Below are 15,267 nucleotides of genomic sequence, written 5' to 3'. Positions count from 1 at the left end.
TACTCTTCAGATCCCAGTCGTCTTCCAGATCTATCACCTTCCCTTCAGGGATAGGATGTTGTTGGGGTGGGCACGTAGTGGACTATTAGTCTTTTAAAGTGGCTTGTTTGAGGCACACCTAGTGGCGGTGGAAGCATGTAGCTTCCAAAAGTTAGTTTTGAAGTTACAACACATTTTTCACTCTCTTATTTGGTGTGCATTCCATGTTGTCCCAATCAGTTGGAGACATTCTCCTTGGAGGTGAAGTGCCTTGATCCTCTGGACATCCCATGTCTACCATTATCAGAAAGCAAGCTGTTATTATACAGTGGTCTATGACTGCCATTGTATCTTCTCTGAGAATAAATATACAGTCCTGTGAATTGTATTTTAGAATTGCTTGTTTGATACTCAAAATACAGATGAGGCTTTATTATTCTTTCTGTTCCAAGGAAACTTAGAAATAGCCCTCATAGTCTGCAGTTTTCTCAATGTTCGCCTTTCTGGTCAAATCAAAAGCAATGAAGATGGTTTGTGGACATACATAAAATTTTTAATGTTCCCAATCTGGATTATAGATTGATTTGTTTGGTTGCTGGTATTGGCCAGTACTGGACATTGGACTTTATTAGTCACGTCTATTTTAAAAATCAAACTTTTAATGGGTGCTAAGCTTTCATTTAAAGAATTAGAGTATATGCCTATGGCTGCTATGGCTGCCATTGGTAAGTTTGCCCTGTCTGATTTGTAGCTAATTTACATTCATTCTAAAAAATATGAAAAATCCCTTTACACAAAGCTTTGTGACCTGCTGACTTTTAAATAATTAATGTTACTGACTGAACAGCTCATTTTAATCAGGAAGAGCCAAGAGTTCTTAAATTATAAGATGAGTTTAAGGTGTACTTCACAACTAGTTTGAAGGTATTTTTGTGTTATGCTAGAATGTGGCCGTGGTGCTGCTGTATACTGTAGGCCCTTAATCTGTTACTTCTATTGAAAGTCTGATTTTTTCTTTTCATCTTCTTTGAGAGAATGTACTATGTGTATACGGGTAAAGGTGCTTAACAATAAAAAATATATCCATCTTTACTATTTTCAAAGAAAGAAGTCTCTCAGACTCTGTGGTGGTCTAGACAATTTTTCATTTGTTTACCCAGTTTTAAAGTAAGCAATATTGAAAATGACATATTCAGGATACACAAAACTTAGGTAGATGTCTAAGTGCATATCAAAAGCACCATCTCAAATTGCTTAAAATTGAGGTAAAGAGATTGCAGAGCCGAACAGAGTTTACCTCAGGACTGGGGAAGCCTTTTCTGTCATTTACAACTAGAGTAGAATATTGGTTACAAAGAGTGGCATCAATTTTGACTTTCTAAAGATAAAATCTTCAGTAAGAGCATCTCTGACTGATATCTAAACAGCTCCTATGGTTATATGGAGGCTTTGAAACCAACAGGTATTTCTAAAACTTCACAATATGAGCATATATTTATTGAAATATGTGCATTCAGTATGTGCGTTGATACTTCTGACCAGGAGGTGCAGCAGTCCAAAAGTATCAGCTGTTGCAATTAAAGCCAGTTCCCCAAATTGCTTTCAGGAAATTTCCTTCCCTACATCTGCTGGCACCTGCAGCTTGTGATCAGTACAGTAAGCCATGACTGCTTTTCTTCCTGATCTGTGCCTACCTAGGGAGACTTGCTAACCTCACCTACAGAATCGGTGTTTGGCCAGGTAGTTTGCCCCTGTTACCAGCTTGGAATTTATAAGGGACCATAAGTTTGGGATGTGAATATTTTCCATTACAGTTTTGTTTTAATCCTCTGAGTTGCTTCTGAACAAATCAACTCCTTTGTGTTTTCTCTGCTGCTTTATTACAGATCATTAAAAAGCTCATAGAAAGGAAACAAGCTCAGATTCGAAAAGTTTATCCTGGCCTTTCTTGCTTCAAAGATGGAGTACGACAGATTCCTATAGAAAGCATTCCTGGAATAAGTATGTATCAACCTCTTTTAATGTAGAACAGAAGCAGAACAACCCAAGAAAGGTTAAAAATAGAAATACTAATATAGTCATACATTTCTTTTTAATTAATATGTAGTTGTTTTTTAGTCTGTTAATTTGATACCTATGAAGATTGTTGCATTTCCATCACAAGTACTGTCTTCAGTACTCCTCTAGGCATCCCAGGGTGATGATTCTTTATGTACCTGTGTTTAATTTTATTTACATCAGATCCCTCTTTGATTTGTATCACAATATAGTCATCAATTTATTCTGTCGTCACTGGTGTGCTGCACTCCTGTACAAGGATGTGCTAAACATGGACGTAGAACAGGACAAAACAGAATTAGAACATCGAAGTATCTTTTTTTTTTTTTTTTCCTCAGCTGTGTTTTTCTGCAGTTTATTCTGTGTCCCTAGGGAATCAAATGGAATAACCTTGCCATCTTTATTCTTTATAGAGGTTGTGGTACAATACATGTTGAATTACTTTTAAAAATGGGTGTTTCTTATAATAATATTTAGAAACTTTTCTGCAGTCTGGAGGGAGGGCCATGCAGGAAATTGAATGGGGCTGTAAGCTAGATTGTAGTGTTTTTTATTATAAATAGCTTTTATGAAAACAAACCCATTTTACTTTGTCAATGCTGAAATGGCTTGTATTTTTAGAGCTGCTATAACTCAGTTAATGTTTTGGCCTACTGTAGTTCTCATGTAATCTCTCATGCTGTTGGTATACAGGAGAGACTGGCTGGAAACCAAGTGGAAAAGAAAGAGGGTAAGTGCTGAACAGTGAAAAATGGTGAAGCGGACTTGAGATTCTTTTGAGAAAAGTTGTTAAACAAAGTCATATGAAATTTCCTTCCATCTGTTGGAAAATAGATACACAGTCTGCCATGGATGTGTTCTTAAGTGTTTTGTTTATTTCATATATGTTTTTTTTTTTCCATTAAATGCTTGAGTTATGGAATTGCTTTTAGTTAAGATGTATTTCACAGGAATGAAGATGAGGGGTTCAAGCTAATCTTTTTTTATTAATATTTTCTTTCAAGTAAAGAGCCCAAGGATCCTGACCAACTTTACAGCACATTAAAAACTATCCTGCAACAAGTGAAGGTGAGTGTTCTGGTTTATCTTCTGTAAAGATTTTAAAATGATTTCTAATATAGAGTTTCCATATTAGATACCTTACTTTTTTCTTTACCAAAGAGCCATCAAAGCGCTTGGCCCTTCATGGAACCCGTGAAGAGAACAGAAGCTCCTGGATATTATGAAGTTATAAGGTTTCCCATGGGTAATTGCATTAACATTTTTTAAGTATAGAGTTTAAAAATCTTTATAACTAGAGACATAGCAGTCAAATTGTAGTCTCATTGTTTTATGTTAAAAGATAAATACTTGCAGCTGGGTAGCTTGCAGCTCTGAAGTGCCAAGAGTACAATGCTGTCATTTGAAAATTTATGACTAGTGACCTTTGTGAAGCGTTCTTGGTGTATACATGTGAAATCTCAGTATTCCCTAGAAAGTCCCTAGTGAGCTCTCAAATGATGTGGTCAGCTCAAACCCTCTGGTATTTAGCTGGTTTATGAGTTGTATGAATATGTGTGGTAACTGGTGATTGCATTAACTACTGGTATGTTAAAAAGTCTCTTGGCAAACTTTCAGGAATATCTGAGTGTTTGAATTGCTTTGAAAAATAGATTAAAACTTTCTAAATCACATAAAGTAGACCTTTTCAAAAGTACCAGGGTTTTCTATTTAACCCTTAACAAAGGTCTTGCTTCAATTTAGCTTTAGGAAGAATATTTTATTCAACAGATTATATGAATCATTTCTTGTAACTTTTATCTTTGTATTTTAGATATGCCAAAGTTGTCTGTATTCTTTTTTTTCTTTTTTTTTCTTTTTTTTTCATACAGCTTTTTTTTTTCTACAAGGTTACTTGCTAAGGGAGGTACACAAATGCTGATAGTGTTTTTCTTTGCTTTTGATGTCTGTCATGTAATTTCTATAACAATTCAGTGCTGTTCTGAACAGATACTTGTTTTAATTGGTACTGCAGCAGATTTAAAACTGAATCCTGGTGCATCTGCATTGTTTATAAAATACCTCCATCTTTCTGATTGCTTTAAATGTTATTAAAGAAGGAAACACAAGTTCATTGCTGACTTCTGTCAACCTATTTTGTGAAGGAGTGTTCATGTTGCTTTGTATAGACTCCTACCCTGCATATGCCAATTTATGTACTTCATAAAATAGCAGTTGGCTTCCTGTATCCCTGACAAAAACGTATTTTCTAGCAATGAAGAAAAAGAATGTTGATTACCATCCCTTGGCAGAGTTTTCTTTCTCTGCTTTCCTGAGCAGAGACTAGATCTAGATGGCAATTTAATCTGAATGTATCTTTCAGTAACCACTGGAAAAAATACAAAGAAATTGCTGCCTGGGTTGATAAATTCGAAGTATGAGTGCTATCTATCCTATTCTGGCTCAGATTTATTACATTGGCTGTGGAGGAGGCAGGTCTCATTTTAGAATTAAGTTGAGGTCTTCGGGTTTAGTTTTCCTTTGTTTCTTTTCCAGCAAAGGAACCCAGCACAACCTGCATGTTGATTGATGATCAACTTCTGCTTTCTTTTTGCTCTCACTGCCAGCATACAGATATTGTGAAAAAATCACTCAAACATAATTTCAAATACATAAACAAACAAAAAACACACTGTATTTAAGTGTTCTTTTGACTGCTTATTTTCAATAAGTACTGTTTTTTTTTTTTTTTTTTTTTTTTTTTTTTTTTTTTTTTTACTTGTCTATCTGCAATACCAAAGTTGTATGATTGATTTAAGAGGAGGAGCCATACTTTTACTGTAGAGGAGAGTGGTGTAACTGATCAGCCAGGCAATGTCTGCTTTAGGGTGGACTGACCAGCCTTTTTGGTTCAAGACTATGGGCATATAGTTTAGATGTAGGCACCTACATTTCAGACTTAATGGCAGCTGATTAAACCCTTGCTTTTGCAAAAAAAAAAACCCTTGCTTTTGCATCACTAGTAAGTGGCAAGTTACATATCATTTAAAGAGCTATCTGAAAGCATTCAGCAAACTTTTTTTTTTTATAAAAACTCCTTTTGTCAGAGGTATTGGAGAGCATCCAGCAAGCTCTTTTGTCAGTATGACAGGGTTTTCTCTATTTTACCAAAGTGAAATCTCTTTTAAAAAAAAACAAAACACCTCACAGGAAATAAACAGGACGTCACAATAACTCAATAGACCACTTTTGTAACTGTAGTGAGTTGTAAGGTCCTTTGCACTGGAGGTCTCGTCTCTGCTTCTTAGCAGTACTCGTTGGCAGAAATTCTCTGTTTCAGCTGTTTCTGTACTGCTTGTAGTACAGACAGATGTCTGTTCTCTCCTATGTTCACACAGAAATAAGAATTTTAAGTTAACACATGTTTTGTGATGTCTAAATTCTTAGTTCATATATTCTTCAGGCCTCCTCCAGCAGAGTTCACAGCAGCTTTGCCTCACAAAGCAGTTAGAGGAGAGTTAGGGACACCTGATACCCACAGGAAACTCAAGACAAATATGAGAACAGAAGAGAATGAGTCTTTTCATCTTTTAAAGAAGGAAAAATGAGCTCTACACAAAATCATTTTACAGTAAAATATTACTTAGTTCCAGGGGCTCAACTGATGTTTTTGAAGCTAAACCAGTGACTAAACCATTAAGGCAATTAGAAATTCTAAACCATGGCTTTGCCATTTTATGTCAAATGACAAATCAATATAAAGGGATATTGCATACAAGAATATTTGAATCAAACATCGTTAATCTATTTTTCTCCTGTACAGATCTCAAAACAATGAGTGAGCGACTCAAGAATAGGTACTACGTGTCTAAGAAATTATTCATGGCAGACTTGCAGCGAGTCTTTACAAATTGCAGAGAGTACAACCCCCCCGAGAGTGAATACTACAAATGTGCCAATATACTGGAGAAATTCTTCTATACAAAAATTAAAGAAGCTGGATTAATTGACAAGTAACTTTTTTTTTTTTTTTTTACAACTAATCAGTGTGCCTACATCATGGGCAGAGGAAACCATTATATGTCAGTTGTGGGACTATAACGTTTCAAAAAACTTCTGTTCAATAATTAGCACTTTTAAAAACCCTTTCAGTTTTGCAAACATGTATTATACTGAAGTTACAAAAATTATTTTATTAAAATGCTTTTTAATGTATTTAATTTTTGAATTTTTTGTGTTCCCATTATCATATGTTCATATGTTTACCAGCCACAGCCTCAGAAAAAAAACCCAAAGTATGGGAAATTGCACATGTTTGGGAATATGAAGAAAATTCCAGGGCAATGAATGTTATAGCCTACCTAATGCAGTGCAGTACCTATTTGAAAAGTTTTACTTTTTTTTTCCAGTAAAAAAGAAAACAGTCAGAAAGAACAACAGTGGGGGGAGGGGAGGGAGCATCTGAAACACTCTTTTCATTATAGAGTCTTTTTATAATATATTATTTTTTAAAATAAAATACTCAGCTGGTTGAGAAGCTGTGAGATAAAAGCAGCCAGTTCTGAAAAAAATAACCTTTGATAGATGCAAGTTTTTCTATTTCTTTTTTTTTCTTTTTTGATAAATATATAACCTGCAAATTGTAATCTCATAACCACTATTTAAAAAAGTAAAAATATCTGGCTAGATACGTAATGTCATAATGACTTGGCTTATGCAGGACATAAGTACGCAAAATAACTTCAGAGACTCCAATTTAATTATACTAGATTTAATTTTAATTGGTTTAATAAGATTTAGATTTTGATGCACTTCATGATCCACCCCATTTACTACTCTTCACTGATAAATTCTGTAGGTTATTCAACAGTGATAAGACTATTGTACACAAAAGTCAACATATGACAGCTTCTATCCTATATACTTGCTTCTGTGGTAAACTGGATTTTCTACCAAGCTTTATTGTAAATACTTATTAACTGTGATTATTTAGACCCAGGAGCATATTAACATTTTACAATTCATGTTAGCATATCTTCAAGTTGGGCACATTATATATATATATATATATATATATATATATGTAATATATATATTTTGCTGCTTACACTACATTTTAAGAGGTACACCTAACTTCCTAATGAAGATCATCAGTATAGGCCAAAAAGTTGTCACTTGACGTTTTCTAATTAGAGTTTGTAACTATAACCTATAACTGTTTTTGTGAAAAACAAATTCAATTCTCATTCTTGGTGTTTTATATTTACAGATGATACACTGGTAAAGCTCAATAGTTATAAGGCTGAAAAACAAAACATCCTATGCTGCATCAAGGAATTTATTCCTGCAAAAGGCCTGTGCAATGTTAAGTCATAAATCAATACAGTGAGTAGATGTTGGAAACTACCTGGAAGTAGTAAATGTGGTATATAAGGTATTCAAAAATATTAACACTAGAACTTCAAGTGTTTCACATGAGATTAGTCTGACCTACATTTGGATCTATAACTAAGGTACAGTGAGTTTATTCCTTTTTTAATAGCCAGTACCAGATGCTATGATCCTTTTTTTGTAGATTGGGCCTACAGATGCACCTGTTAAGCTTGGTATCCTGTGAAATTTTGTTATTTTCAGAGTAGATTTTCTTATTGTCTTTCAATCAGATTGTCTCTTCTATATTGAAACATGTTTTCTAATTTAAGAATTAATATTTTCATAGATACTGTGCAATAAAGTTACAGTAGGATATGTGGTTTTGCAAATGCTTTAACAGCTGATGAATTTTACATTTGTAAAATTAATATATTGTATTGGTACAGAATAGTTTTAAATTATATATGTACAAAACCCTACCTTATTTTGGTCTCTTTTTTTTTCCATTAGTCCTTCTATTATACACTTAAATAGTTTCACAATGGAGCACAACCAAGCTGTAAGACTGCAATCAATGCATTTTCCACGCACCCTTGAAATTATTCCATAAGTTCATTGGGAGCATTTAACTGACTATGGTGTACCACACTGAGCTGGCAAAGAAGGGAAAGTTGTGAAGATTCCAAACATTGCAAGCAGTCCCATCTTCATGTTAATTGAGCTACAGTGCTGTTTTTCCAGTCTCCTTAACAACTCAAGCAATTCGGGGATTTATCTGTTCAAAAACTTTTTTCCCCCAGCGTCTGAATGCCCTTTGCTTAGTTTTTGTCCACTAGAGCCTTTTATTACCAACATACAGTACACACAAAAGCAAACAGTCTGTTTTGAACTTGTACTTACCTACTGAGATCATTAGCTTACTCAGAGGGTATAATTTTGCATATTGTAATTAAAACCTGCACCTGTCTACTATTTGACAAACAATGATTTTTTTTTTCCTATCCAGTAAGATTTAGTCCTGTGCCATGTCACAAAGTGTATGGTCCAGAGGGCAGAAAGTAGCATTCAAAAAAGGCATAATCTTTTTCTTAGGGACTTCCAGGGGTATTAGTTAACAGATTGGAGCTAGACTCAGAATCCTTCCTACGGTTGTGATTCCTCAAACTTATCCAAAAATAAATGTGTTTGCTTTGGGCTGTTCAGCCTATCACTTTTTTAATGCCTGATAAACAGCTGTTGCAGACATTTGCTAAAAAATAAAACAAAAAACAAACAACACCTGATGTTATTATTCTGCTTAAGTTTCGATAATGGCAATTTCAGAATGTCAATGGTAACGTCAAGAACTAGAATTTTAGAGTATCAGTAGGAGGTTAAATCTTAATTCTAGCCTCCAAAAGCTGTTTATTACTGGATTTTTACTGGATGTTCTCAAACTGGAAGTAGATGCAGCTTTTTTTTTTTTTTTTTTTTTAGAACTGCTGATCCAGTCACCTAAAGTTACCAGTAAACCATTACATTTTTATTATAGAAAAGAGCTCTTACACTTACTGAAGTAGGACAGTCAAAACAAATGAGCAACCTCTATTTCTGTACTTCCCCATTTATTGTGAAGGCAGTTTTCCTCTTTCTATGCATCCATTAACACTTCTGTTTCTGAAGTGAAATACAAAGTGCCAGTTTAAGTGCTATGCAACCTTGAAATCTTATTGGAGGGTTTCTAATAGTGTTTTTTCTAGCTCACTGCCAACTGTTTTGTCCTAAGTGATATCAGATGTGGCAGGTATTCCTCTTGTAAAGGCACTTGCGCATTAAGTCCAGAATTATGAAGCCCCTAACAGCAAAGAGGTCAAGAACTGTTTGCAGTTTACTTCCTCAGTCCTTACAACTGAGCAGTCTTTACACCATTGACAGATAAGTTAACTAGATAGGAGCAAAGCAAGCTAAGTTTATGTTCATAGCTATGCCAGCCAACCCTAATTGATACTTTTGAGAGTCCTAGCTACATAATCAGATTACAACTGACAATCTTGCTTCCAATCACGCTTATACTGTGTAAGATGAGTAGTACCTTGGCTCACAACATGCCCACAGCTGACTCTACTACCAGCTATGGAAACCCTGCAAGACGAACAGCCAATTCTGACTTTCAAATAGAAATGCATTTATTATGAGCTTCAATATGAAACTACAAACATTACATAAATAAGATCTGTACAAACGCGCTTATTAAAAAAAAAAAAGTTAGATCTTCAGTGCCTGAAGTTCACCTGTGCCAGCCAGTCAGATGAAGTCAAATTTCACTCACCCATGTTTTCCATCATGTTTCTGATAAAATCATAAATTTAGGATGTAGGAATGTTTCCTCCCCAAAGAGTTTACCTGGGGTAACTGAGGTGATTCCATTTAATGTCATGTCTCGTATGTCATTAAAAACAAAGTTATTGGATTAAAACCAAAAAACGCTTCGTTCTATACTCTCACTAGATAACTAGACATAATTGCATAGTATAATAGTTTCTTAGATGAAAAAAGATTTCCTTTGTTCATAATTCTGTGAGCATGACAAGAAATCTCAACAACCAACAAATTTCTCGTTGTATTTTGATAGAGATCTCTTCCTAATAGAGCATCTTTTAGGATCTTTTTTCTGCTTGAAAATTGGAGAATTCAGGAAATGCATATCTGTAAATGGATCTCCTCTTCTAAGTTTCCTGTAAAAAAAAAAAAAAAGCACATAAGATCCCTCCTTTATTAAAAACATTATCTTCTAAGTAGTAAATTCAATGTTTCAATGTCACACAAACTATTTCACTACTACTAATCAGGACTTCTCTTCTAATGTTTTAATAAGAACTTCCAGTATTTAAGTAATCCTTTCAAATCCCTCATTTGATCATGAACTTTATATCAAACTGGAAAGTGAGACACCTACCCTGAAATACTTGGTTCTTTATAGCTCCTAATCAGAGTACAGCTACGCTTGTGTTTTGGAGATGGTGGTCTTTCACCTTCAGGGACAATAGGTGCACTCCCAGTGCTAGGGAGTGATGAAGCAGTATTGGTAACATCACAGAGATGAGCACGAGACAGCTCAGAAGATTGCTCTGGAAAAAAAAAAAAAAAAAAGTGAGGCATACTATATCAATAGTTGCTCAAGACAACTCAAACATGTCCTAAAAGGGAATGTCAATGAATGTACTAGATATGAAGCAACTCTCAGCTATAATAATTATCTCCATCTTTTCATTTCTTTCAAATTATACTTTTGATCTCGCTTCCCCCCCAGCTTCAATACATCTTGAAACACATCTGAAATACAGTATTGGCTAATTGTTGAGCAGTTTCTTAAAATAAATAAATAAATCTTTAATTCCTGCTTCTGTTGTGAGGAAAAAAAGATGGTCAGAATGAACTAAACAAATTTTTTAATACGTAGAAACAGCATAATGCTGCAAAAAGAAAAATGAAAAAAGCCTACCCCCCTACAAAAAAAAACAAACAACAACAACAAAAAAAAACACCACAATGATTTATATAAATGAAATCATTACAGAACACTTTCTATACTTACTAACAGACTTGTCACTTGATTTATTGCTTGCAGTCTCTTTTTCATTGTAGAGTTTCTGATCACGCTGTACCAAACATCTTTTAGACCTTGGTCTTACAGGGACTGGTGACATATCTGTCTTGTCCGTTGAGCTTTTCCTTTTTTTGGATTTCTTCTTATAAGGTACATAAAGGCTATCATCTAAATCTTCTTCACTATCACTTGACTTGATGGTATTAGTTTCAGATGAATTTTCTTTGTCATCCACAACATCATCTGTGTCATTGACCTTATTTTGTCGAAAAGGTGTAACATGGACACTCTCTTCAAAATTGAAGTCATAAGCATCATTGGAGCCACCCAAGAAGTCCAGTTTTACTTTGGAATTCTCTTTACCCTGTCTTTTCTTTTGTCTTGGTCTGCAAGTATTTTTAGTCCCTTCCACTTTTGCCTTCTGATGCTTCTCTCTTACTAGTTGAGAGGCTTCTCTGCTTTTATATTTATGTTGCTTAAGATCAGCACCGCTTTCTGAATTGACTTTTGCAGTTTCAGAATCCAACTGCCTCAACACCAGCTCAGAATCTACCTCATTTACGTGAGAAATATCTGAATTTATGTTTTCTGCAGTACACGTATATAGACTTTCAAGTCCAATTTCATCCTCTTTAGAAGGCATTCTTGTTGAATCAAGTGCTCCCAAGCAGCCCAAGACACCCATGCGAAGTTCATCTTGATTTCTCGTCTTTGAACAGCGACGCCTGGTGGACACATTTTTTGGTAACCTGGTAGTAAATCCATCTCCATTTGAAGAATCACTTTCCAGCTCTGACACTACGTTGTCCACACCAAAATCAGATGTTTGCCCTTGTAATTGAAAGGGAAACCGTATTAATGATGAGTAATAATAACTTTCAGAATTTTTCCAAGTTCTAAATGTGCCAAAAATAAAGACCATCTTAGAATTTTCTCCAGAGATTTGATAAGTGATGTTTACTACAGCCTCCAGACAGAAAGCAGTTATACTACACTACACCAGGATTTTCCTTTAAAGTGTTTTGTTTGGAGAGGTTATCCCCAGGTCATTTATTTTAAGTGTTTTAATCTGTTAACAGTTGTTAATTTCCTAAATAACGCATGACTCAGGATTAATTTACCTCGATTAACAATTTGGTAGATAAAGGAAACTAGATTGCATTACATTTTCAAATTGCTCCCTTATTGTTATGAGCCTCCATTCAAAAGATTTGCCAATTGCCAATATTAATACCTAAGCTTTACAACAAATGAAAATGATTTCACAATTACTTCAAAAGCTGTAGTTCTGCTTTAAACTTACATTTACACAATTTTCCCCTTTTTCTGAATAAAATAACGTCAGATGCTTTCATCTAATTACCTTTGTCTAGAGTTATTTTGACTGAAGAAATGGCATTGCCAGGTAACTGATGAGTATCTGTCACAGAATGAGCCGGCTCGTTTGTTTCACTATCAGCCATCATTCTACTTGGAAGTACCTGATCATCTCCATCAGCACACTGTGGAAGCTCTCTAAAGAAAATACCAAAGGTGGTATTTACTGAATAGCAATATACTTTATAACAATATGAACTACTTCTATTACACTGTATTTCTGTAATAAGTTTACTGTAACAGGATTTTCAAATATAAATACATATCCGCAAAAGATACTTACACAGAACTTATTTTTCTTATGACACTGGAATTATTTTCAAGCACTGAAGAAAGCACTCTCTGGTTCTGTCAAGAAAATAAGTCTTACTGTAACTAAACAGCTGAAACAAGCTTGAACCATACCCACATCTTAGACAATAGACCAGTTACACACAGAAGGGCCAGAGAGACCCTTTGCTGCTTTTATTTGTTTAGTGGCTGGCTAACACAAAACGCAGTGAAATCTCACATGCTCAGCTCCATCAAAACAGTAATAACGACCCCAATCATACAAATAGAGAGCAAGAGGTACTTACTACACCACCTACGGCACAGAAGTCCTTTGCTGGGCCAAGGAGATCAACTGACTCCAATAAGTTCTTAGAAACTTTTGAGATTATCTCACTCAAGGCTGACAGTTTAGTCTAATGACAACAAAAAAAAAAAAGCCCACAACATCGTTGCTGTTAAATTTAGGTATTAACTACCAACGTGATATACTCTCACCAATATTATGAATAACTATAGGTAACTGTATCAGAAGACACTTCTACTAGGTATCTTCAGCTTTGATTAAAAAAAAAAGTTAATTTTTACGAAACACTTAAGTTCATAAAGATATCATTGGAGTATCTGGTGCAAATTCTAATGGTCAGCTTCACAGAATTATAAAATACTATTAAAAATACCTCAACAAGTTCTTGTGCTTGCTTGAAATAAAGATTTCTTTGCAAGGCAAACATCTGAAACTTCAGATCTTGATACTCTTTCCTTAAATGAAGAATGGTAGTTTGGGCATCCCTCAGTTTGAGCTTTTCCTCTTGCAAAGCCTGAGCCAGAGCTTTGTTGTTTGCTTGGATGCTCTTCATTTGCACAGAACTGTTGGCTACAAGGGAACAGTGTGTATTTCAACTTGATTAAAAAAATAAATAAATAAAAGAGAAAAACTATGAATTAAGATATTCAAGCATCTTACTTGGCCTTTTGCACTTTATAGTCGTGATCTGGCTAGTTTTACCCAACCTTATCCATTTCTGATTTCTCTTCTCTTTCATCCGTTCTTTTATGTCGCTCAGGCTGTCTTTGAAGGGCTTTTTCAAGCGTTCAGCCATCTTCTACCTTTAAAAACATAAAGGGCAACGAGCTCGCTCATTAAGCTAGTGCTCCGCAGCGCTCCCCAACGCCAACAGAAAAGGCAGGGAGAAATACAAGTAAAACTTGAGGCGTTTTTAATCAACACGCACACATCAGAGCCCCACAGTTGCGAAGGGCACCCAGAAGTTCCCCTTTGACACCCGCTTTGGGCTGCGTGCCCACCGCCACGACGCCCCTCCGGCCTGGGAACCGCACGATGCCCGCTCTGAGGCCGGCTGCGGGGAGCCTCAGCGCCTCAGAACCGGCCCCAGGGGGACGGGACGGGGACCGAGGTGCCGGGCAGGGACCCCACACGCTCCCCCCGTTCCCCCCAGCGGAGGCCGCGCCCCACTTGCCTGAGCCCGGCGCCAGCCGCCGCCACCACCCGCCCGCTGTGTGACGGGAGCAGCCCCGCGCGCAACCCGACCGTTAACGCCGCGTCCTCGGCGTTCAAACTGCAGCGCCGCGCTCTCCCATTGGCCGACGAGGCCGCTCGAAGCTCCGCCCCCTCCCTCCCGCGGCTCGCGCGGCCGTTGGCGCTGTGGCGGCTCGCGCCCGCTGTGGCCGCTGAGGGGCGCTCGGCGCTGAGGCGGCGGCGCTGCCCCGCGGGGTTGGGCTTCAACGGGGGCGGAACGCGAGGTGTTTATTAAACAGCAAAGCTAGGGGGGAAAGCTAGCGTTAGAGCTGTGCGTTTTACTTAAAGAAACTGGCTCTTGCACGTATTTTGCGCTCGCTGTGAGGTGAGCCCCTCCCAGGCTTCCTGGGTCATGGAAGGTCCCCATCCCCGACACCACAGCTCGAAATGAAAGTACCGTAAGGGCTGCTGAGGGAAACCTCTCCTCAAAGACTTGTTTTATGAAACGAACTGTTCAAAAACAGCGTCGATAAGATGGAAACCACCATAACATGAGGTTTATGTGGGGAGAGGCCGTTAAACATAGCACAAAGTCTGCGCTAGGCTAGCGGCCTGACCCGGATAGCAGCCTTCGCTAGGGAGCATCAGGCTTGAAGCCAGGTACGGGGATATATCACTTCTCCTTATCCACCTGATCAGGGGAGCATTTTCCTCAGCTGTGTCATTTTGCATAGACTGCACTGGCTGATTATACGCTTAAGCTCATTGAACATGGACTGCTGAACTTTGATTAAACTCACTCTATTATAGGAGAAAAATAAATCAGCTAAGCTGCAGCTTATTAACAGTGAGATAATTGGTGTTCTTGTATCTGAGAAATGAGCATTTCATAGCTCCTGCACTTTTTAAAAACAGCCATTCTTGCCTACTTGATTTTATTCATTACAGTTTAGATGTAGTGTGGCAGGCTGATTTCAAACTGGAAAAATTCTCATAGATTATGTCAAACCATAGTCCATGATGCACACACATAGCCTTTCCTACATCTTGGAAGATTTTATATTTTTTTGTTTCTCCCGCCTTGTCTACGTAGTTTTTACATTAATGTAAATAACCTTTGCTCACCTTCCTGCCTTATTTCATCAATAGATTCCAATAGAGTTGT

At 36.8% G+C, this 15,267-nt stretch overlaps 2 protein-coding genes across 6 annotated transcripts in view; one reads left to right on the top strand and one right to left on the bottom strand.

Moving 5' to 3' along the window:
- The window catches only part of KAT2B (lysine acetyltransferase 2B), a 49,056-nt gene extending 41,188 nt beyond the window's left edge, over positions 1 to 7,868 (top strand). For 3 of the 5 annotated variants that reach the window (XM_072033488.1, XM_072033484.1, XM_072033486.1), the window contains 5 exons: positions 1,866 to 1,980; positions 2,731 to 2,767; positions 3,042 to 3,105; positions 3,199 to 3,283; positions 5,840 to 7,868. In XM_072033488.1, the coding sequence (XP_071889589.1) occupies positions 1,866 to 1,980; positions 2,731 to 2,767; positions 3,042 to 3,105; positions 3,199 to 3,283; positions 5,840 to 6,033 (495 nt within the window). In that variant the 3' untranslated portion in view covers positions 6,034 to 7,868. The remainder of the gene's footprint in view (positions 1 to 1,865; positions 1,981 to 2,730; positions 2,768 to 3,041; positions 3,106 to 3,198; positions 3,284 to 5,839) is intronic. The other 2 variants (XM_072033485.1, XM_072033487.1) reach the window with 2 other exon arrangements.
- Positions 7,869 to 9,529: 1,661 nt separating this feature from the next.
- On the bottom strand, positions 9,530 to 14,259 carry SGO1 (shugoshin 1). The gene is made up of 9 exons (XM_072033492.1): positions 14,100 to 14,259; positions 13,590 to 13,728; positions 13,303 to 13,499; positions 12,931 to 13,038; positions 12,636 to 12,700; positions 12,339 to 12,490; positions 10,964 to 11,806; positions 10,325 to 10,496; positions 9,530 to 10,103 (listed from the first exon to the last, which is right to left on the bottom strand). Exons 2-9 carry the CDS (start codon positions 13,723 to 13,725, stop codon positions 9,965 to 9,967), a joined length of 1,812 nt encoding a protein of 603 aa, XP_071889593.1. The 5' UTR covers positions 13,726 to 13,728; positions 14,100 to 14,259; the 3' UTR covers positions 9,530 to 9,964.
- Positions 14,260 to 15,267: the final 1,008 nt, after the last annotated feature.

This window comes from Anas platyrhynchos, chromosome 2 (assembly GCF_047663525.1).
Source record: "Anas platyrhynchos isolate ZD024472 breed Pekin duck chromosome 2, IASCAAS_PekinDuck_T2T, whole genome shotgun sequence".
Classification (NCBI taxonomy): domain Eukaryota; kingdom Metazoa; phylum Chordata; class Aves; order Anseriformes; family Anatidae; genus Anas; species Anas platyrhynchos.
Note: the sequence above shows the minus strand (reverse complement) of the source record. Positions and strands in the feature narration are given on the sequence as shown.

Bases quoted from the DNA above. Each gene is read 5' to 3' on its own strand.
- SGO1 (XM_072033492.1), bottom strand. From the start codon at position 13,725: ATGGCTGAACGCTTGAAAAAGCCCTTCAAAGACAGCCTGAGCGACATA. The intron at 13,500-13,589 runs GTAAGATGCTTG...GTTCCCTTGTAG, and splicing joins TATAAAGTGCAAAAGGCCAA to CCAACAGTTCTGTGCAAATG. The intron at 10,497-10,963 runs GTAAGTATAGAA...TTTTTTTTCCAG, and splicing joins ATCAAGTGACAAGTCTGTTA to AGCAATCTTCTGAGCTGTCT.